Source organism: Cottoperca gobio, chromosome 9 (assembly GCF_900634415.1).
Source record: "Cottoperca gobio chromosome 9, fCotGob3.1, whole genome shotgun sequence".
Taxonomy (NCBI): Eukaryota; Metazoa; Chordata; class Actinopteri; order Perciformes; family Bovichtidae; genus Cottoperca; species Cottoperca gobio.
The window spans coordinates 19709442-19732731 of NC_041363.1; the positions used below are offsets into that span (position 1 = coordinate 19709442).

A 23290-nucleotide genomic window follows, 5' to 3' on the forward strand; every position below is an offset into this window, starting at 1 on the left:
ACCGAAAAACCCATCCTAATGTTGCCAACCCTTTTCAAATGGAAGTAGCTAGCAGCACCAAAACTCCAAAAGTCGCTAAATCTAGCGAGGAAGTCGACAAGTTTACAACACTGACAGCCTCCCTCCAAAGCCACTCCCCGAAAATTATCATTATGAACGTAAATATTTCACAAGGAAGAAAAAAAGATTCAAAATTATCAAAAACTACTTCTAAAAACTACAGTCCCCCAGTTATTTTAGGAAGTTACTGAGAAAGTATTGAAATGAAATGTTATATTTTTGATTTGTTTATAAAGATTTGCGGCCATTAGGAATTTAAGTTTTGAAAGAAAAGTGTGATGTGTTTTCAGGATAAACTCTTCCTCTGGCTCCTCCTGCTGCCATCCCTCTCATTATACACGGTGAACCACTGGATGTGGCAAGTTCACGTCGCTTCTCTGATGAATGTCAATAGGTGTTCTGGAAAATGTCTCAAATCACAAATCAAAGACAAAAGAAACACAAAGAGTAAATACTTTATTATAGAATAATTAATTTACCCCCACAAGCTGTTGTTGTAAACAGTTTGCTGCTATCCAAAGGGCTCTGATGTTCCCATCATAAAAAACTTTTTATTTCTTCATTACTTCACGTGACAATGCAGGATAATTGTTGACATTACAGTTTAGCACAACCTTCCCTTCTGTCCCATCATAGCAGATGAACAGATACTGAGTAAAATACTTTTCATGACAGTGCGTTACATAAACATGTCCTGACTTGTCCCTTACACACCACATCTGCCGCTGCAGGCTGCTCTGCGCCCACCCACACTCTTTCTCCAAGGCGCAAACAGAAGATCTTTTATGCAAAGTGACATTAACATTGTACATTCTTGCCAGAAGGCTCATTCATGAAATACAGTGCGTGCAGCAGTTGAACAAGTTTATATTACGTCACCAACATAACAGGCAGCCAAATGTCATTAGCGGCCATGATAATGGATGCATGATTATAAATGTCTGTGATCATTTCATTAAAAAAGTGCCTAAACATTGATTACAATTCAGTTGAATTCTAATTAATTTGAACAATAATGTGTCTACTCTTTGTACCCCATTAAGCTATATATAAGCAAGTATTTTAAATTTTAGAAGTTTAACCCTAGATGTCTCCTACTTCACTGTCACTCTCCACACTCTCAGTAATGTGTATATTGGACAATGATTTGGCTTCCAAATGTCTCAAAAACCTGATGGTGGTAGTGGTGAAGTGTAACACAGAGAAACTTTCCTCCTTCAGCAGCTGAATGTGAAAACAGCCTTCGAGTGTCAAACTCTGCTCAGTCATTACTCTGCACAGTGAGGCTCAAACATCAAGTGAAGTAACACATTTTTTTAGATATACTGCCATGAGCATGAAGGGCAGTGTATATCTGTTGAACTGTTGACTTGAGGACCGGGAAGGGGGAACAAGTGCAGATTTGTTAGACCAATCTTCACAATCATGCAGAACACTGTTGGTTTCCCATCATACCACAAAGTTAATAACATTCACTTTTCATTCTAGACATACAGTAATCCCTCATTATATGGCTAGAATGACAGATTGAACTGTACTTTTCTGATTTGATCCAGCCCTGAGCAGCTGTCTCTGTTTTTCAAGGCTGATGAAGTAGAACAGGTCTCTCCATCTGTGCTGCAGCAGTCGACGGGACAGACTCCAACCCCCAGGTCAACACAATGAGAAGGAAATCAACACAAATCCTGTTTACTCTCCACCTCACAATGTGACATTTCCCCCCTCCTTTGCCCCACAATGAACAACTGCACAATAGGGACTTATTTAAATGAAAGACTTTTATAAGCATACGTATGTTTGAAAATGTCTTAAAACTTGCAGGATGTGTCATTGTTATTTAACATGTGAGTCCTACTCATCTGGGAGATGACCTGCAGTGTGAAACAGTCAATAATGTGTAAATTGATACAAGAGAATGACCTCGATAAAGATCAGGGTTGAGACGGAGGTCAAACTTTGACCCAGGCAGTGTGAAAGTCCAGTTTTTAACAAGTGGGGCCACATATCTAAAACATCCAGATTGTGTCTTAGTTGCTTTTTTCTGCTTCAACAAGCAAATTCTCCCGCAGATACATCACTTATTATCTTAACGTAAGGATGCGTGATGCACATTAGTAGTATAAACGTCATTTCTAAGAGACATGGCTGGGTCTCTCTTATCAGCCCTGCTGCTCTCCACTTGTCAAAACACATTCCCTGTAAAATAATCTGAAAATGAACGTGTAAGTATAATTGTTTTCTGTTATGCCCTGGTTGGGATCACAGTTAAAGAAGTGGAGGTATTACTGTGTTGGATGCTTACCATGAATCACCTGCACATCTTAAGTTATTTGGTTGAGTGTAAGTTACAGGGTCGTAATGTGTGACACTTCAAAATGATCTTCTTGTCATTAGTTGACCCTCTGACACTCTGACCTTCTTATTGTAATGAAAGGATCTGAGTTTTAAAAACATTTTCCCTACTGAAGTGTCCCATGTGTGAGCCTGCAAACTTGAACCTGAGTATGAAAAGAGAATTTTACTGTGGGGAACAATCCAGTATCACTCCTGGGTTGTATGAACACCATCATCCAAATGCTGTGAATAATCATAAATATAAATTATAAATATAATATTTAAATATTTAAATGTTGGAATGCTTCATAGTAATTAACCCAGGTTTAACTTGCATGATGTTTTTGATTAAAGGAAACGTTTTGTGGCTTTGAGAGAAAGAAACTGGGCGGACATCAAAAGTTTTAACTATTAAATTAGGTTCAAACTAATTGTCAAGACAGTCTTATCATTAGCTGCTTTCTGTGATAACACATGGTCTTCATCAGCAGATGGAGTTAGCTCTGTTCGAATGAACTTTTTTCCTGACCAGTTTAATTTCTTCTTGTCGCTACTGGTTTGAAATTTGAAGTTTAAAATGTATTCTTGACTTCAGAAGCAGCAGATGTCTAAACAATCTCCCCTCAAAGTTCATTTAGTAGCTGTTCCAGGGGTCAAATCAAATGTTTAATTGAAAGGTTGATGAAGTCTAATTTTCCACCACTCGCCATAACTAATGTTTTTATCTAGTCACACTGCATGTGATCGTTCAAAACACTAAATGAAATCAGGCTATCCTCTTAAGGTGATTAAATTAATCGAATGATTGAGCTGAAATCTAGGTGGGTTAATAGCCAAACAGCCAAAGCTGATTATAACCAAACTGGGACATTAACATGACAATACCCATATAGTATCGCCTTAATCTGACTATAATCATGTGTGCATGTGAACAGACTGATTAGCATTTGGTTACACACATCTTTTCATTGTTCAACATTTTCTCTACATGGATGTCTCTTCCAGCACTCCTACGCTCTGTCTTCCCTGAGGCTTTAAACGTCTGCTTGATGGGTTTTTTTTCTTCCTCTCTGGCAGCTGTTTTACCTGTAATGTACTGGGAGAGTCTCTATGTGTCACTCTGTGGTTTTAAAGAGAAAAATAAGTGCCTGCCAGTGTTGAAAGAGACTGATAACTGTACGGCTAACAATCCTGAATGACTGCATCAACAGGGTTTCATTTGTCAGTTATAAGAAGACGTGTCAGTCAGAGCTGCAGTGGTCTGACAACTCTTTACTATCTACTCTACCCCGATATATACATTACCTGTAACAAAGTATTCACCTCTATTGGATGTTTTTTATGTTTTATTGTTTTACAATATTGAATCAAAGTAGATTTAATGTGACACAAACATTATACCAATATGTCAACATGTGGATTGCCGTGGACCATTTTCACACGGTAGTACTGCGAGCATCAAAGATTTCCCATGGCATATTACAAGTTCTACGCTCGTTCACATAATGTCACATCGAGTGTAAAGCAGCGTGTTTGCTCGTGCACACGGGCCAGGTGTTTCTGACCCCTTGGGTTTGTTAGATTGTGTAGCACTAAAAAGAAAAATTGCAAAATGTAATAGGATGCACCGAAATCATCACTGATTACATAATTAGTTCAATGGAGATCACCTGCGCGTAGTCTAGAAGTTTTATTGATTTGATTGATTGAGACAAAGGAACAACGATTTTGATGAGGGTTAAAAAGAAAGCCACATAAAATCTACTATGATTTAAGGTTGTTCAACGATCAAACCTGAAGAGGCACGGTAAAGCCAATAGTTTCCAATGCGATGTGATGCTGGATTATAAAGATGAAGTTTGTTTGGTGTGTTTGACTGTAAATGTTCAAACTCTCCATTATTCTGAATACTTTTTTCGGACTAATGTTGGCTTAAATAATCGCTCAGAAAAAAGCTTTAACATCTACAGGTCCATATTACAAATTTACCATGGTCCTTCCATAAAGTTAGGGGACTTGCAAGAGACAGATTTGAAAAACTATTGTCAAAATCAAAACATACCGAGACATTTTTAGTCCCTGATATTGGTCAAACTCCTCAACTGCTAACCCTAGTTAGACAAGGTGGAACTAAATAAGCACATGTTTTTAGTCTGTGTTGTCTACCTGAAAGCAGTTACCTGTGTGAAGCTGCTCAGACTCTGTTCACAAACCACCTGATGGGAATCTCTTCTTGCTTCTGCTGACTCTGCGGCCTTGCTGGGTAAAAACTTACATGAGTCACTGTCAGCGTTTATTTATCAGTGTCAAAGATCCTAACTGCTAACATGCTGGTTCCTAGGTTTTGTCAGGTTGTCATGCCCTGATGCAAAAGTGCAGGGCGGAGTGGTCTGATGTGGGCTTTCAAAGACCAAAACTTACACCTACTTTTCTGGATTAAAGCTGCCTTTGGCCAATTTTCTCTCCTATTTACTACATGGAATTGTGGCTCTTGTCATGCAAACAAATGACAAAGATACAGTGTTTCCGCCAGAAGCTTTAGACAACTGTAAAATGTATCTCTAACGGTGCTTCTAAGATAATAAAGTACTGGGCTGGCTGACAAAATAAATGCTTCAAGTTTTTTACAATTGTGTTAAAGTAGTTGATGCTCATCTGAGTGATTGTAGACATTTGGAAACAATGTAATGTTTTCAGATGTCAACTCATAAACTCAACAGGTGGACAGTTACAAGGCAAACACTGATGTCAGTATCGACGGTAACGACCATTTGTATTAGTTGTTAGATTTTGATAGTTAGAAATGCAAGTTAAAATAAGAAACATAAACATAAGAGTTGTAACTTACCTACTCCTTGTTGCCATTATCATGTCATTTTGTTTCTTAAATGGGCTTCATGTATCGTCTTCTTTTTTGGTTAAAGATTTGTATTTTTGGTTCTTTAAAAGTGCGGCTGATATTAATGAACTACTTTATATACTGCTGGGTAGCTTTTCCTGTGATCTGCAAAGTAACTAAAGCTATCAAATAAAGTAGTGGAGTAAATGCATAAAGTAGCACACAATAGAAATACTCAAGTAAAGCAAAAAATCCCTCAAAATTGTACGTAAGTACAGTACTTGAGTAAAAAACTAAGTTATTTTCTACACAAACACTGAAAGCTCACCTAAAGTGTAGACAAAGTACCTTAAAAGTTGCCTAACAATGTGTTCTTAGCCCATTTAAAACATTTGGAGAAGTCCTAACCAGTCAGCATTATAAGACACATTTAGCATAATGTCAGATCATCTTAAATTGAACAATACAACCAATGTCAAAGACAACTGTTTCGTTCACTGAGTAAACAACTATTCAAGAACCACCTTCCAGGCTCAAATGACTTATTTAATTACTAATTGTTTACTGTCTTAACTAACACTAAAGCTAACATTTTAATACATTACATAGTAAGGCTTTGATGAAAACTAATTGATGGACTAATGATTCAAACTTGGTAATTAAACAATCACTACAGTGAAAAAAACGCCCGGGAAAAAAAACCGGAAAAAAAAAACCCCGAACAAACTTTATGCACTATCTCTTCATCAAGTTGTACAGCTTGTGCCTGTCTCGGGACCAATCGTGTGTGTGTGTGTGTGTGTGTGTATGTGTGTGTGTGTGTGTGTGTGTGTGTGTGTGTGTGTGTGTGTGTGTGTGTGTGTGTGTGTGTGTGTGTAACGCCCCTCGATGCAGCGGATGGAGAAGTGCGTCCCCTCAAGTCATTTCCAACCCGGGATCTGAAGTGACAACATCTCATACTCGCAGACACCGCTATTTCTCTCTATGTGGATCTACTGAAGGATGAACTGAAAGTGTTTTTTATCTAGCGGAGAGGAAGACACACTATCGGATCTATGAAAAAACCCACGTGGATTTGTATAACTATTTTAAACCAGAAGGAATGCATATTTTTTTTGTGAAACTAACTTTCTTGTTGTCGCTGATAGCACTAACACGAGGTAAGTTGCGCGGGGGGAACCTCACTTTATGGGACTTGTTCTTCATCAGTAAGATGAGAAAATGTAGTTGTATACTTATTTACTATTTAAAGTGCAGAGAAGAGTTTGATTTTGACTTGTTGCATGCGCTGCTTTGCAAACTGATGCACTGAAACTGAAGTAGAGCAACTTTATTTTGAGTCATCCTGCAGGTTTCCGAAGTTTACTGTTCATTAATTAATTAATCAAGTTTGTCTCTATGATTTCATGAAAAAACTTTTGCAAAATGGATAAATTCCTGTTTTCTTATGTATTTGCCCGGGCAGCTGTTGTGCACTCGTCCAGCAAACACTCAACTTTTTTCTCACTAGTATGTAAACGCATGCCTTTGCAGTTTGCATTCAGAGCAGTGTGTGTGATTTTTATATCATTGCAAAGCTGTGTCACTCCCCAAATGGCACATTCTTTTTGGGACAGCTGCAGAGTGGAGCAGGCAACTGGTAAACCAGTGTCAAGTCCCTTATTCACCACAAAAACTGCTCTTTTGAGGTGGCAAGAGTCACACCTAGACTTCACATTCATGGAGTATTCTCCTGAAGAAAACAAATATTTGCTGCATTACATTTTGTAATAACTGCAAGACAAAAACAACTGGTTACTACTGGTTCCTTGGACTACTGGACTTGCTTAAAAGTTGTTAAAAGTTTCTGCAGGTGTATTAAAACTTTCCATTCGCAGGTCTAAGATGCTCCATGCCCACGGAGTCGTGTTTGAACCAGGGGAGGTGTGAAGCAACTCCAGATGGCAATGGAGAGTGCAAGTAAGTTTTGTTTCTCTTTCTCTTTAACCAATACTTGGCGAGGAATACCTGCACAGAAATGTGTGATTGTGGAATTTGACATGACTCAGATTTCTGGTTGCCATGTGAGGTCTATAAAGGGGGCGAGCGCTCACACCAATGTTGCTATTTCTGGGAGGCAAATGGTCAGAGAGCTAAGACAGAAATGAGTGGACATTGATGAGGACAGGGGTCACTGCGAGTGTGTGTGTGTGTGTGTGTGTTCGTGTGTTTGCGTGTGTTACTGCCACCACACTCTCCCCTCTGCAGCCAAAACTCTCGCAGCCCTAAATCTTACTTTTTCTTTTCTTTCACGGAGCGACAGCTGGGGTTGCCAGAAGCTCGGCGACCATTGTTCTCCACTGCGATTAATTCTGTGTGACTAATCTGGGTGAGGCTTCCCAGAGAGACCCTCAGACCCTGTCCTCCTACAGCCCCCCCCCTCCACAACCCCTCTTTTCTCCTGGGATTGTGTCCCCTCCTCAATGGCCCTCAGTGCTCTCTCTCTCTCTCTCTCTCTCTCTCTCTCTCTCTCTCTCTCTCTCTCTCTCTCTCTCTCTCTCTCTCTCTCTCTCTCTCGTTCCCTCCTCTCTCTCTCTCTCTCCTCTCATTCCCCTGGACAGATGGCATTGGCTAGATGTTTCTTAACCTGCATAAAGTAATGGAAACAAGATCTACATGTTGTCTGTTTTTTTGTATCTGGAGATGTTTTCAGTCCATCTGTAAACCAATAAGCTGCCGAGAACTCTTTTTTCTTTTTTTACAACAATAGCCTACTTTACGCTTGGCTCTATTTCCATCCTGGCATGAGCAGCATCAGCCAGTGTCATCTTACTGTCGCAGAGCTCGGTGACCGGGCGGATGATTGTGCTGGCTGGGTCACGGCTCCGAGACTGCAAGACCCAGGCCGCCATCTTGGCCCCCCGCCACATCTTAATTTGGTCTGGTTGTGTTATTCACCCCTCAATGCCACTCTCCTCCTCCTCCTCCTCCTCCTCCTCCTCCTCCTCCTCCTCCTCCTCCTCCTCCTCCTCCTCCTCCCCACCTTTCCAACCTCATTGGGCCACAAAGCCATCATTGTGTCCCTGCACTGTCCTCCTGCTCAGACTTCTCCAATTAAACGTGGAGATGCACATCCTCGCAGTTTTGAAAAGATTTGAGCGGGCACACAAGGTTTAATTTGGTGTGTGTGTGTGTGTGTGTGTGTGTGTGTGTGTGTGTGTGTGTGTGTGTGTGTGTGTGTGTGTGTGTGTGTGTGTGTGTGTGTGTTTAAAACATTGTTGTGTTAGTTGTCACTGTGCCGCCAGAGGGCCGGGAGAAAAAGTTTAGGTTCAACAAGTTCAGGCAGCAAAATATTCACAGCACAAACTTCGAGCTGAAACGATTAGTCTGTTAATCGACCGGCAAAAAAATAACACATTTTTTGGAAAGTATTATGAGTCTTTCTGCTTACGAATGATGTTTAGTTTGTCAGTGCAGATGCAACCAGCTGCTGCTTGGTTTGTTGTCTGTGGAAGCAATATGGAAGATCTTTTCTCCGGCATGTGCATTCTCACATTATCAGAGGAAGTGCTTACTGTTACACAACTAAAAGGGAAATCCAGCTATCGAATATTGCACCTGCATGAGTTAAATGCAGCAGAGCTTGTGATATCCAGAATTTCAGTGCTATTTGTCCAGCTACAAATACTGCTGAGAGGATCCAGCATAATGCAAACAATAGCATCTCTACTAAGGCTTAGATCCTCCCTGGTAAAGTCTTTCAAACTCCACTCACCCAGTTTGTTATAAAAGTTTGACATCTCGAGCTCAAGCCAAGATAACCCTGATGACATGCGTGGGATTATTTTGTCAGAACCAAAGAAGACAGCATACAATATGATATTATGACAATATTTTCCTAATGAAAGCATGCGGAGAGTTTCTTTTCCCTGAGCCTCACTTCATTCTTGACAGGATTATGATTTGGTTTCTCCTCACTCAAAAAGCCGCCGCTCTTGAACTCGAGTGTTATGTCGAGGTCAAGTAAGTGGGATTGGATGCTTCAGTTTTATATAGTCTAACAGAGATGCCTACTTGACATGCCATACCATAAATACCATCTCGTCTTCCTATCTGGCCTGCCCGGCCTTGTGAGATCCTGACTGAAGTTTTATCTCCAAAGAGCTTCGAGGAGGCCTCTCATTTACTGCAGAGGCTTGGCAGCAGGAGAGAGCAGTGACAGAGCCGAGCCGATCCAGACCAGGAAAAATAACTCCCAAATTCCAGTGGCACAATGGCCAGAATGAAAGCAGCTCGCAGCAGAGCTTCTCTCTGCCCGGAGAGATGAGAGATGTCAGGCGAGGAAGGACGCTGCTGAGAGATCACAAACCTTCATCATCAGCTAGTCCGCGTGATGAAATAATACAACTGACAGCCTGTTGATTGGAGGGAGTCACGTGATGATTTAGGAGTTAGGTTCTCGTAATAGATGAAGGCCTGGAGTTTGTATGGATAAGGCTAGACTGAAAGGATACAACAGAAATTCCTCTAGTTTGTCAGTAGAGACAGATCATTCGTTGGATACAAAGGCCTGAGCTGCTTGTACTTTAAGTAATCAGTCAGTCGGGCCTAACCCTAAACATTTGCTTGTATTTCATTTGACAATAAGTCTGTTGTTTTGAACTGTTCTGAAAATGCTCTCCATCCGGGAAACATAAAAATACTGCTGTATGATGGTGAGGGCTGGGAACTGCACGATTTTAATGTTTTACTATATTTAATACTATAATATTATACGATAGATATAGTACTAGATATTATTTCAATACTGTATTTACAGTAATAAAACTATATTCTTCTGAAAAAAACCCTTTTTATTAAAAAAAATAGTCTAAACTTATCTATACATCAGTATTAACTGTTGTCATTACTTAAGCAGCTACACACAAAATAAGCAACGTTTCCAGATTTGTAAACACAACTGAGAATCTGGCAACACATTTGACACTTGACAGCTTTCAATAGCCTACTTTATACTACACATACATGTCAGCCAATATTTGAATTTAAAGTATTGAGGTTTGGGACATGGCTAACACACTTCCATCACGTCTCACTCTTTCTGTGAGTCCTTGTTTTGTATTTTTGTGTCATTGTCTTTGACACGTTGCTTTTCCAGAATATTGATGCGATTAATGTGTGTAAAACATGTGGTCGTGATTTCAGTGTGGATGGCCAACTTAGATTGAAAATAAAATAAATGAAACTTTTATGTTTGCATTACATAACAAACGGAGTCTTTAATTCCCTGCTGGTATGTGCTGCGACTGCTACAGTATACACCCCACTTCAATGAAAGTGAGCCCTTGTCTGTCCGGTTCTAGGGATTCCTTAATGGCACCTCTGTTCGCTCCGGTCAGATGAGTCGATCTCAAATCCCCCCCCCCAACGCATACACACACACACACACACACACACACACACACACACACACACACACACACACACACACACTACTGTCCCCCCCCTACGCATCCATTCAGAGTCAGGAAACAGCCTCGGAGTGGCCCAAGGGAAGAAAAGGTGCCGTATCTGATCATATCATCACACAACGCAAGGCTTTTATATGGCCGCTGCCGCCGGTGTTGGGTTCCCTTTGGCAAGAGTCCGGCTGGTGAGAGGGCTGATCGGCAGAGTGTTCTGGCTGAATGAAGTGACTCGGTGGTGGGGAACCTCAGCGCCGAGGATTAGTGATATTTGAGCCTCCCTGGTTGGCATATGCCAAGACAAATCACATAAACTTTGCGTGCGTGTGTGTGTGTGTGTGTGTGTGTGTGTGTGTGTGTGTGTGTGTGTGTGTGTGTGAGAAACAAAGACACTGGGCATACTCCAAACCACACTTCCTCATTTCTTTTTTTTGTCTTCCAGCCAGACCACCTGTCTGTGGGTTACAGTATAACAACTAAGAGGGACGTGCACTCACCCACACTGCAGCATGCTCAATAATACCCGTGATTACTTGTGGTTATGCCCATTCAGCTTCACACAGGAACAGATCGACTTTGTCTGCCAGGTGTGCTTTTAGCTTTCAGTCACTGCCTGATACACACTCACTCACAGGATAATTAGGAGAATGGAGTGCAATGCTTTTGTGGTGAAATAGAGCAGTTTGTTCAGTTAAGCAGCAATAGAGATTGTAAGACTGATACCAATCACGGTTTCTGTCACACAAGTGGAAAAAATTCCTTGAGTCGTATAAAGCTACATCCCTTATGCATGCTTATACATGACAAGTTGCAGTGTATAATAATAATAATACTTTTCAGGTCTCAGATTCATTACTCAAACCCTAAAACACAGACATGATACACATATTTGAACATAAGATAGTGGCTTATACTTCCCAAGGATGTCATTATCTCCGATGTTCTTACATTTGTTAGAAATAACAGAAAAATAAATGCCTTATAACTCCAGAATTTGCCTGAGAATCATCACGTTTTTTAAGTTGTTTCAGTTATCCAGTGATTCTTCTGCACGTCCATTTGTGAAATTGCAAAACAGAACTAATAATAGCTGATTGGGCATACTTTTAATGGTGCCAATTTGCTAAAATGTAAACAAATGTAGGCTAAAGAAAACTGGGCTGATAAGCAGCTGTTCCCTTTTGTCTGAGGGAGACCCCCCCCCCCCCCCCCCCTACACTACACTAAAGTAAGGAGAAGTTTAGAAAATTAAAATCATACCATATGAATTGCTTTCATCAGGACCTAAAAAGTGGCGTTATATTTAGACAACTTTTTACACATCAAAATGATACAGTGGCATTTCACCCCCTAAGCTCAGCAATTTTGTATCTTAGCAAATTCACAAAATAAATGTATATCGTCTCTAAAATCTGCTAACAGCCTAATCCTGGTCTTGATTTATGGGGGAGGATGCAGTGATGAGACATTTTGGCATGCTCTTGTACAAACCTTGAAGTCGCCGAGTACAGTAACAACCTGAGTGTCCGGTTGCACTGTCAGCTACACCTTCAGACACCCGTAAAGCCTTTAAGTGGTTCCCAGCCTCGTAAAGTAGGCAGTGGCAGAAGTCATTAGACTCTCAAGACATTCATACACACACACACACACACACACACACTGAGAGGTTGGTCCCTGGGGGAGCTGGCTCTTTCCCAAGGGCTGTGTCCATAACGCTCCCAAATAAACTGGGTCTCTAATGGAGGCTGCCAGATGTGGGCTGGCCAGGTCAGCTCTCCTGTACGATTAGAGAGGAAGGAAAAGAAGGATGGATGTAACTAAGGAGAGGGAACGAGGGGCAGCGTTTCCCCTGTAATTTCTGTAGCCAGTGGGGATTTGGTGGTAACTTTGGTTTCAGTTCCACAACAAACAACAACCGTGTTTTTTGTGCCAGCTTTGGTTTTGGTCGAGGAGCTATTTTCATTTCACTGGATCCGATTTGTGTGATTGAAGCTGAATGTAAGCGTGCATTTCAGTGTTGATTTCCTCCACCAGTGGTGGCAGAGTTGTCACAGCGGTGTGTCACTATATGCTGCTGGGAAAACACAAGAGAGGGCAGAGAAGAGACGGAAGTGTAGAGGAAAGGAGAGGTGGAGAGAGGCCCCCCCCCTTAGGCAATGCTTTTAAAACAGATCAGACAAGACTAAAGGGGACTTAGGCCAGGCACAGGACCAAACAGCCAGGAAATGAGAAGGGGTGAGGAGACAGGAGGGAAGAGGGGAGGGGGGCCAGAGGTACAAGCATACTCCACTAACACAGTTTAACTCCTGGCTGGAAGTTCTGCGTCACTGAAGGAGACACCTGAGTCAGAGAGAAAAATAAAGCATAACTCTGGTTTATTACAACATGTGTCTTTTTCACATATTTTTGGATCTGGGAGCTTCGCAACAGTGTTAAAACGAAGTCTGAGAAGAGAAAGCAAAAACAAAAGAAATGTCTGGCGCAGTTTCCTAAAGATCAAAAATTTGAGAGATAAAAAACTGCACATCCACAGACGGATAACTACGATAGAAGCTGGAACCAATGATTGTTGAGCGATTTTAACAGAAAAAAACGACTTTAAATCTGATACGTTTTTTTGTTGATGATGGTTATTGATTATTTCCTAGTCCATCTTTCACCTACCTCACTTACCGTAGCTGTGGATGCACATAGTTTTCCTCTGCATTGAAGGATCACAGACATTTATTGTGCTTTGACTTTCAGTTTTAACTGTTGGCTTGCATGTTTGCTGCCATATTAGAGTTTAACTACTTTGGTGGGTACGATGGAAATGATTTCCAAAACTATGAAAATAGTTGGAATAAACCAGATTTCTACTAACAGCCTTACCATGAGTTATCTTGCGTCATGTTTTTGCAATATATAAAAAGGCGGATAAACAAAGAATAATCCTAAAATAATCTTAATTATGTTATTTACAGAAATGGAACCAGACAGTGATTCTGTGTCCCACAGAGCTTTAAATGGCACAATACCTGAATAAATGCACAACATAATTCACTAAGCTTCTTAAAATGGGTTCAGATTGGGGTCCTTACAGCTGCCAAAATCTGTGTACTCACTCAAGGTTTTTATTTGTATACAGTGCACATGTGTAGTCTGCGTATTATGTTCAAAGCCTCCGTCCCCATCTGTGTGTGACCTCAGAAACATGGCAGATGGCAGATTGGCCCGACACTGAGGAAAGCCCCTCCAGAGTGACGCCTGGCCAAGGGTCAGATGTCACCACAACATCTGCTGCCGGCTCGAGCCGCCGCCCGGCCCTGTTATGCATCCCATCAGTGTCGCGGACCAGTTGCCACGGGCTACTGCGGCAGCAATAGAAGAAGAGACGGCCCAGAAGTGAGCGCAGAGGAGAACAATGAGGGCTACTGGGCAGGGATGACAGAAAGGATAATAACAGTATCAGCCTCACCGCGGAGATAATTCCACTGCTCTCCTGCAGTTATACGATACCTCCCAACACCTGATATTTGCTCAGCTTCTGATTTGTGCCCCTCTTTTCATGTCTTCTTTATTTACCTTTCCAGCAGGCCAGTTTACCTGCTGCTGTTGAGATTATCCCGCTCGCCAGGCCAGCAGATTTCTCTTGTTGGAGCAGCTGCTTTTCTGTTTGTTTTGAATACAGACAAGACTCCATAAAAGACTTGTTGAATATCTTTTGTCTCACCCCGCCCTCTTATTTTATGTTTGTGCTCTCATTGATGCAGTTAAGCTCGCTGCCTGTAAAATCTGTTTTGTGCTGAGCGTGTATTTGACGGGCACTCGCCAAGTTAAAGAGCAAACTGTTAGCATTCTTTGCCTAGCGTGTGCTACAGTTGACTTACTGCTTGCGCCTCAGCCGGAGTGTGTTTGCACAGTGCGTCCACGTGCACCGAGGTAAGGGTGCGGGGCTCTGTCTGTTTGTCTTTTAGGCCTCGGTGTGAGACGTTGGGCTGTTTTGCGAGGGCAGATGCCAGGTTTTCAAAGCGGGTGCGAGGTTTCTTTTAAGAGGCCATAAAAGTGAGGCTGCCAGCGAGCCTCGGGGTTAAGAATCAGGACAGGAGACTCTTTAGAGTAAACATCAAAATTCCTTCTTAACTGGCAACCCCTTTCTGTCTCTCTCCCCTTGACAAACCCCACCAAACCAGTTTCACTTTCTTTTCTTTCACACTCCTTTGTTTGTCCCGCCGCTTGTGTGTGTGTTTTGGATTTTAAGCTTTCCTTTTGCCTTACTTGGCCTCAAACATCACAGACCACTAAAACGTTGCAGAGCAGCTTGGAGTAACTTGGAAGGAAGTTTTTTGGGGGAGTGAGCAGTAGTCAGTTGAGACTTATAAATCCTAATGTGGTGTCTTACAAATGAAAAGGAATGGGGCTTTGGGCTGTAGGAGAAGGGGGGGGGGGGGGTGCTAGGAGGGAAAGAAGGTGCACAGAGGGGAGCGAGCGGATGCCAGCGACCATACGACTTTGAACAGAGCAAGTGAAACCAATAATGAGCAAAAAAGGGGAAGAATTCAGGGATGAGCCATATATAATGAAAGATGATTAAGAGAAAGTTTTATTTTGGAGACAGAGAGGAGGGGAAGGAGAGGAAAGAGGAGGTGTAACAGCTGAATATGCCCGGCCTGTGGTCAACTCTGAATGAGGAGGAAAAAAACAATGGGCCCACTCATCCTTCGCTCTCTCTCCCTCTCTCTTCTCGTCCACGCTCGCTCTTCATTTCTCTGCTAAGTAGTGAAGGAAAGAGGGGGGCGGCCATTCAGACACCAACACTGTAAAAAATGTCCAACTCGACATGCTTTCAACGCTAGTCAACTTGATTCTTGAAATAGATTCACAATTTTAATCATTTATATTCATTTTTTTAAAAATGGATTTAAAAACCTTTAAAAAATGACAAATTCAGACTAATTGTCAAGTTAATGAACTCATTCTTTTTGCAGTGCATGGCTCTTGTCTCCGTCTAGGCTTGATGACAGTAGTAGGATGGGGTGCCATGCAGAGGAAGGAGGCAGAGTGGTGGGATATGGGAGGTGTGTGTGTGTGCGTGTTTGTGTGTGTGTGTGTGTGTGTGTGTGGGTGGGGGGGGGGGGGGGGGGGGGGTGAATAGCCGGGCCAGCAGCTGCCGTCTCCTCATTAACATGCGCACCTGCTCCCTGTGGCCTTTTTTCAGCGAGCTCGTGTGGCGCCTCACGACCTCAGCACCCGCCACCGCTGGGACTTAACTGGACTGGCCTTCTAGCAGCCAGAGCTGCTGCTTCTAGGGACTCAATTCAGATGGTCAGAAATGATGTAGAAGAATTTCCAGTTACACAACAAGTTACAATGTACAGATACGTCTGTTTATTTAAATTAAATCAGAAGGTGCAACAGAGCGTCTTGCGTTACAGTCAGCCCAGTGTCTGGATGTTGAAGTTTAATTTGTCAGCCTGCAAAGATGCCAATAGTTTCACTGTCACAGCGACTACAGTGATAAGAGAAAAAGTATTTCAACGTAGGCATCTCAATAAATCAGGATTGTATAGAAAAGACAATATGTGACAGTTTTGAGCAACTTGAGATCTAGATTCTTATTAAAATAGATTTCATGTTATTGTCATTGTACAACTGAGACCTACATAGACCTACTGTACCTATACTCGTTTTTATCACTTAATAATTGACTTTACTGTTTGATGTAAAGAAAACACGCATGAGATTGTTTATTTGTATGTAACGGACTTGACTTTCAGCTTCTGACACCACTTCTTGTTTTACCTTAATGATACAATGATCCCAGGCTAAGGTGCCCGTCTGCGCTGTCTCTCTACTTTGTGACATGCCACCACTCACTACTACTGTTTGTGCAGCGGGCAGCCGAGCATGTGATGTTTTCTTTTCCTTACCACAGTCCTAAGGCTGCCTAATCCCCTGAGAGGGAGACCCTGTCTAAACACACGCCTGTCCCTACAACCCTGTCCCTACAACCCACAGCTCGGCCCCAGTCTACACACACACACACACACACACACACACACACACACACACACACACACACACACACACACACACTGGACCCCCTGGGAATGTTTGGGGACATGGCCCTGTGAGCCCCTGGGGGCTAACAGACTTTCTGGCTCTGGTCAGGTATTTGAGAGTGATGGCGGGTTTTAATGTTGTGGGAAGGCCGCTTTGATGGCGGCAGGATGTGTTATGCACAATATTGTTTCTGCGTGAGAGTAAAACACAACAGTATTCAAAGAGAACTGTAGTTTTTCAAGATAAAAGTCTAAGACATTTGATTTCCAGACGTTCCCTGTGAGGTTTTCCTCTGTGCAGGAATTTACTTTTCAGAAATCTCTCAGGTAGCGCCACAGTCTCTTCCGTTTCATCCTCTTTCCATCCCCTTGTCTGATGCTGGAGCAAATCCTCTCTGGGGAGGGAAGAATAACGAGCGTTGAGGTGGGGGCAAGGTGCTTTGAAGTTTCCATAATGTTGGCTTGCAGCTCAAACACTGGCATAGATGCTGCCTTGTCCTCAGCATGAATGAGTGCTGACAAAGGGGTCAAAGTGATCACATTTCGGCCCAGAGAGCTGCTGAAGGGTGCCATGATGGCTGCTTTTCTTGTGTCTCGACTTTTGGAAAGGACGGATTAGGTACAAGGATTCCAAATACTCCACTTTTTTTTTTGTATTCTCGTCTCCGGTGTTATTGAGTAGAAGCTTTGTTTTTGTAATGACCAAGCCTCCCTGGCCACCCAGCGTTGTTGACAACAGTATTGAATCCCTGAAGTTGATGAATATGGGAATGTGGCGGTGGGGAGGGTCCACTGTGGCAGGTCTGAGGTGGTTGTCCTTAGTGTCAAATGGAGCTGCAAAAAGGGCTGCGTATTACCTCAATATACTGTAGAACGCACTATAGAGATAGTGCGGGCAGCTGGCCGTGATTGATCAAACTCATTGTCTTCTTTGCTTATTCTTTAAGGTATTTACTGATTTATAACATCATTTATCTAATAATAATAATAATAATAATAATAATAATAATAATAATAATAACTAATAATCTAGTAGGCAAATCTTTTGTAGGACTGTTTTATTTATGTTAGTGATCTTGAGTGATGCTGGTGGATTTTGTCATCTTTTGACGGAGCCACGCGAGCTGGTTCCTTACGTTTCCAGTGTTTATGCTAAGCTAAGCTACCCGGCTGCAGCCTGTAGCTTCATATTTAATGTACAGACTTTAGGGTGGTAGATATTCACAGATTCAAAGCCTACGGTGATTTCGCTGATTTTAGTTAGGTGAAGTTCTTGTATGACTGCCTGTGTCGAAACAACATTTATTATTAACAGAAGCTTGGCCTCAGTGATAAAGCAACAATAGAATATCATCATATAAAGGAGCTGGAACAAGGAAATGGCATTTTTACATAATAATTACAGATGTATCAGATATTACAATTTTTGGCAGTAACATTTCAGCTCTAGTCTTAAAGGTATTTTGTATGGCTATGCATGCAGTGTCCTGCGCGTAGTCTTTGTGCATAATCTTCCTGTGTGTGTGTGTGTGTGTGTGTGTGTGTGTGTGTGTGTGTGTGTGTGTGTGTGTGTGTGTAAAAGACTGCACACTGTGTAGGAATGAGTGTGTGCATGCTCTGTGTGTGTGTGGCCCCTTTGTTGAGCCGTGCGTATCCTCAGGGGACGCCCTTCAACTCCTCTCATTGTAATTGTAAATGTGTGAATGTGTCCCTGATAACTGCAGCAGCTCTCTCTCTCTCTCTCTCTCTCTCTCTCTCTCTCTCTCTCTCTCTCTCTCTCTCTCTCTCTCTCTCTCTCTCTCTCTCTCTCTCTCACTTTGCTGGGGTCTTAGCGGCGTTTATGACTCAGACACAACCTGTGAGAAACATCACAGAAGTTTGTCCCCCCCTCCTCCCTCTATTCAGATCACTCCTTTTTACAGCCTGAAACACATTGTGTGTGTAGATGAATGTCCCGTTTGAAGCATAGTTTCTCATGGACGTGTTGTAAAAACAGCAGGGACAGGATCGTCGTTTAAGAGAAACAGATAGTTAGTTCTGTTGGTGAGCAGCTGATTTATAAGCACACAAAGGGATGACCCTTGCTTGTCCAAAGTGTTGTCTTACCCGTGAACTCCTCAATCCGTACTGCCTGAGCTGAAAAAGATTGGATGGATGAAAATAGTGTTCGGGAATTCCCTTTGACCAATTCCACTCTTTGTAATGCTAATTTTAAATGAGGAAAATAAAGAAAGAATGGACATTTATTAGTAGACCAATATATCTTGGAGAAAGAAGGTTTTTATTAGATCATTAGTAAATTGTTTGTATTCATGATATAATGGTGGATTTTCATAATCTTTTCTTTGATAAATAATTACTTAAATGGGGCCCACAGTCCAGAATGTGATTTTAAAAATGCTGTTATTTGAGCATTTTTGCTTTAAATAATAATAATTTCATATATAAGAAAACGTCTACATGATGGTGGAAGCTGAGATTATTATTATTTATCTAACTCATAGATGCAACTTTCTCATTGCTCACCTCAAGGGCTGCAAAACAATGTTGCTCACCTCTCTACCTGTGTGTTTTCTCAGGTGCCGGGATGGATTCACAGGAAGCAGGTGCCAGTTTCATGACCCGTGCACCACCTCGACATGCATGAACGGCGGCACGTGTCGGGCCGTGTCCAAGGGGAACACGGTGGACTTCAACTGTACCTGTAAACTGGGCTACACGGATCGCCGCTGCCTGACGCCCATCAACAATGTGTGTATCAGCTCGCCGTGTCGCAACGGAGGCACCTGCGAGCTGGAGAGTCTCCAGACGTACAGGTGCCGCTGCCCACCTGGATGGTCAGGTAACACACAACTGTTATTATATGTTATTATTATTAGATCATTTATATCTCTTTAGGGAAAATCAGTCATTTGTTGAGCTTGATTATTTTTAAATCAGAAATCCTTTATTTGTCCCACGACGGGAACATTTACGTTGTTACAGCAAAGAGCAAGTGAGTAAAGTGGAATAAAATACAGTAACAGTAATATAAGTACAGTCATTGGAAAGAAATGTGTAGGAGTGAAAATTGTACATGACAATGGTAATTGCAAAAGTTATAAAAAAAAAGTGAATATTGCACTCAGAAGGAACCCTGAGAAAAAAGTCTAGCCAATACGAGAACATCATTTCTCCGTTCCTTCAGGTAAATTGTGCCAACAAGCCGACCCCTGTGCCTCAAACCCGTGTGCCAACGGCGGCCAGTGCTCCGCCATCGATTCCCACTACGTCTGCACTTGTACGGCCTTTTTCTCCGGAAAGACCTGCAAACAGGACATCAACGAGTGCGACGTGAGCCCGTCGCCCTGCAAGAGCGGCGGGGCCTGCATCAATGAGGTCGGGGGTTACCGATGCCAGTGTCCGCAGGAGTACACGGGTAAACACTGCGAGAGCCGCTACCTGCCCTGCAACCCATCGCCCTGCCATAATGGAGGCACCTGCATCCAGAAGGGAGAGACCAGCTATGAATGCTCCTGTGTGCCAGGTAGGGAGAGCACACTTTATTCATGGGTAGTTGGGAAGACTCTATTTTCATGAGGATCTGCTGTTCCACTTTTATTTAACAAAATGCTCCAAAAAAGCTTCACCAAGGTTCTAGACTCAAAGAATACGGGCGGATGACTTTCTCAGTTGCTTCCTGGCCTTTACACCGTGTGTTGTTATAAAGAAGAAAATACAAAACATATTTATTTTTTAAATGTATCAAAATCCTTATTTGTAAGCTGACATGAATCATGTGATCCTCGTGAGGGCAGCTTATCTCTAAATGCACAGAGTTCCTGAAGAATCTCAATCTTCAATTTAAATGTCACTGCCTGCTAGTTGCTGGTTAAGGGGATGATGTCATTTAAGGCAGGGCTGTTCCTGTGTGTGTGTGTGTGTGTGTGTGTGTGTGTGTGTGTGTGTGTGTGTGTGTGTGTGTGTGTGCATACATACATGTGTGTGTTTCTGCTTTGGTGTGTACAGTGTGTGAACAAGGCAGAGCAGGAAGACATCGGGGCTTATCATAAGGAAATGGTCAAAGGACAACATCCTTTTCACATAGCAGCCGAGTGAAGCAAAGCTTGCTGGGACTTTAGTCCTCTCTGCCATCTCACCCGCTCTGCACCGACTAACTTTACATTTATTTTTGTCTGTTACTACTCAAGTCAATAACAAGCTGTCCCTTGAAACATCTTCCTTGAAATTCCATTGGTATTTTTATTTATTTATCTTATACTTGAAAACATCTCCCACATACATTAGGTCTTACTCCTGCCAATGGTTTCACACTGTTCCACTGATCAACAGGTTGTGCTGATACGCCAAGAAAATCAGAAATGCAAAATAAAGGGGAAGAAGCTAAGCTAGAAAACATTGATGGAAAAATGCAGGTTTCAAATGTTTGTACCTAGTACCAGGAGCAGTAGGCAGCTAATGTACCACGCCCCAAGAGCAATGGGAGAGAGGGGTGAAGGGGGATGTCCGCTGCCTTGCTCAAGGGCATCACGGCAGGGCAGGAGGTGAACTGGGACCTCTCCAAGTAGCAGTCACACTCCATTTATTTAGGTCAGGTCGGTGACGTGAACCATCAACCCTACGGCTCACAGTCCAAGCCCCTACTGACTGAGCCACTGCCATAGCATGTTCAGCCGACTATACAGAAGAAATCTCCTTAGGGTAGCTTGTTGTTTCGTACTTGTAATGTCGACGATCACGAAAGCTTTATTTATTTAGCTTACTGTTTCATAATTGTAAACTTTCCATCCACCTGTTTTTATATAATTGTTAGAAACACCATAACAAACAGAATTTGTTTTCTACACATACACTTTGACAAAACCGAGGCACTCGCTTTTCCTTCTTCTCTTCTTTCATGTCATGCTTCTATTAACCATCAAACCTCAAACATAAGGGGAAAAAGCATAATATACATAATAACAACATCACCGATTCAAGTCCATTTAGGGGTCCTATTTCCATGTTACCAACCTGTATATCACCAGAGGGGTTTATAAAACACAACACGGTAAACATGGAAAACAATACACTATGCCATCTTAGGTGTGAAGCAGCAACAAATGATGTAAGGGAGTTACTGGTGCTTGATGAATTATGAAACCTTTATAGTCACATTTGAATATGTTTGTGTGAAGTTACAGTATTTGAAAGCAACAACCACTGATTTTATGATCAGTTTGTAATAAAATGTTGTAGTAGTTTTCAGTAAATTGCAGGTTTTCTAGCTGTATGCCTTCAGAAGTAAACAATTAGTTGTTAAGATGAGCAAAAAGACTCCTAGCAGTGACAGTAATGACTTGTTTAATTTTTATTACTCAACATGCCACATGTACACTCTAGTGGTTGCCTCTTGTGCAACTGTTCGGCAGAGTGAATGTTATTACATGGCGAGGTGACCGCAGACCTCAAGAGGGTACAGCTGCCTTCTTTCTTTCTTGGGAAGAAAAAGACAGTTGACCACATTTAACTGTAGAGAAGTTTCACTCCCTTTGTTGTAAACGTCACATGGAGGAGTAATCTCAGTCCCCAGTAGGAGTCTGTTACTTATTTTTCACTCTTTGTTTCAGGTTTTACAGGAAAAAACTGCAACCACAACATTGATGACTGTCCAGGTCATGAGTGCCAGAATGGAGGGACGTGTGTAGATGGAGTCAACACCTACAACTGCCAGTGTAAACCAGAGTTTACAGGTTTGTATAGCGATGCTCTAGTTAAAAAACTAAAGTTATTATCACTTTAATCAGGTCACTTTATATAAATACATTACCTTTAATCGTCTGACTCCTGATCCTCCCGCAGGTCAGCTCTGCACAGAGGACGTTGACGAATGCCAGCTGATGCCCAACGCCTGCCAAAATGGCGGCACGTGCCACAACACCTACGGCAGCTACCAGTGCGTGTGCGTGAACGGCTGGACTGGGGACGACTGCAGCGAGAACATTGATGACTGTGCCAGTGCCGCGTGCCACCACGGCTCCACCTGTCATGACCGCGTAGCTTCTTTCTACTGCGAGTGCCCCCATGGCCGCACAGGTATTTATATCTTTATTTATTTTTAATTTAGCTTTTAATACTTGGCAGGAAATGGTTTCATATGAAAATGCTACAGCCTTTTAAAGATTACATTTAGCAGCTAATCTGAGGACATAAATCTTTGGTGTAAATTCTGTGCTCTTTCACAGTTAACACACGTTGCCATGTGTACTTATAGCAGTAACTCTGTTGAATACGTTACACTGTACGGAAGAACGTTTCAGTCCAGTATTATAAAGTCTGTTTTCTGTGTTGTGTACCAGGACTGCTGTGCCAGCTGGATGATGCCTGCATCAGCAACCCTTGTCAAAAAGGCTCCAACTGTGACACCAACCCCGTCAGCGGAAATCACTTCTGCACCTGCCCATCAGGATACATCGGAGCTTCTTGTGATCAGGATGTCGACGAGTGCTCACTCGGTAAAACTCACACTACCTTGTGTTCTGTTCTGAACGGTTGAGGGCACATTTCCACTAAACTCGTGTCAAGAAAAAGCA

At 42.3% G+C, this 23290-nt stretch overlaps 1 protein-coding gene across 1 annotated transcript in view; it reads left to right on the forward strand.

Moving 5' to 3' along the window:
- Positions 1-6172: 6172 nt before the first annotated feature.
- The window catches only part of notch1b (notch receptor 1b), a 48801-nt gene continuing 31683 nt past the window's right edge, over positions 6173-23290 (forward strand). Inside the window, 7 exon segments of the mRNA XM_029439045.1 lie at positions 6173-6393; positions 7111-7192; positions 19298-19560; positions 19906-20244; positions 22328-22450; positions 22560-22793; positions 23057-23212. Of these exon segments, the coding sequence (XP_029294905.1) occupies positions 6336-6393; positions 7111-7192; positions 19298-19560; positions 19906-20244; positions 22328-22450; positions 22560-22793; positions 23057-23212 (1255 nt within the window). The 5' untranslated portion in view covers positions 6173-6335.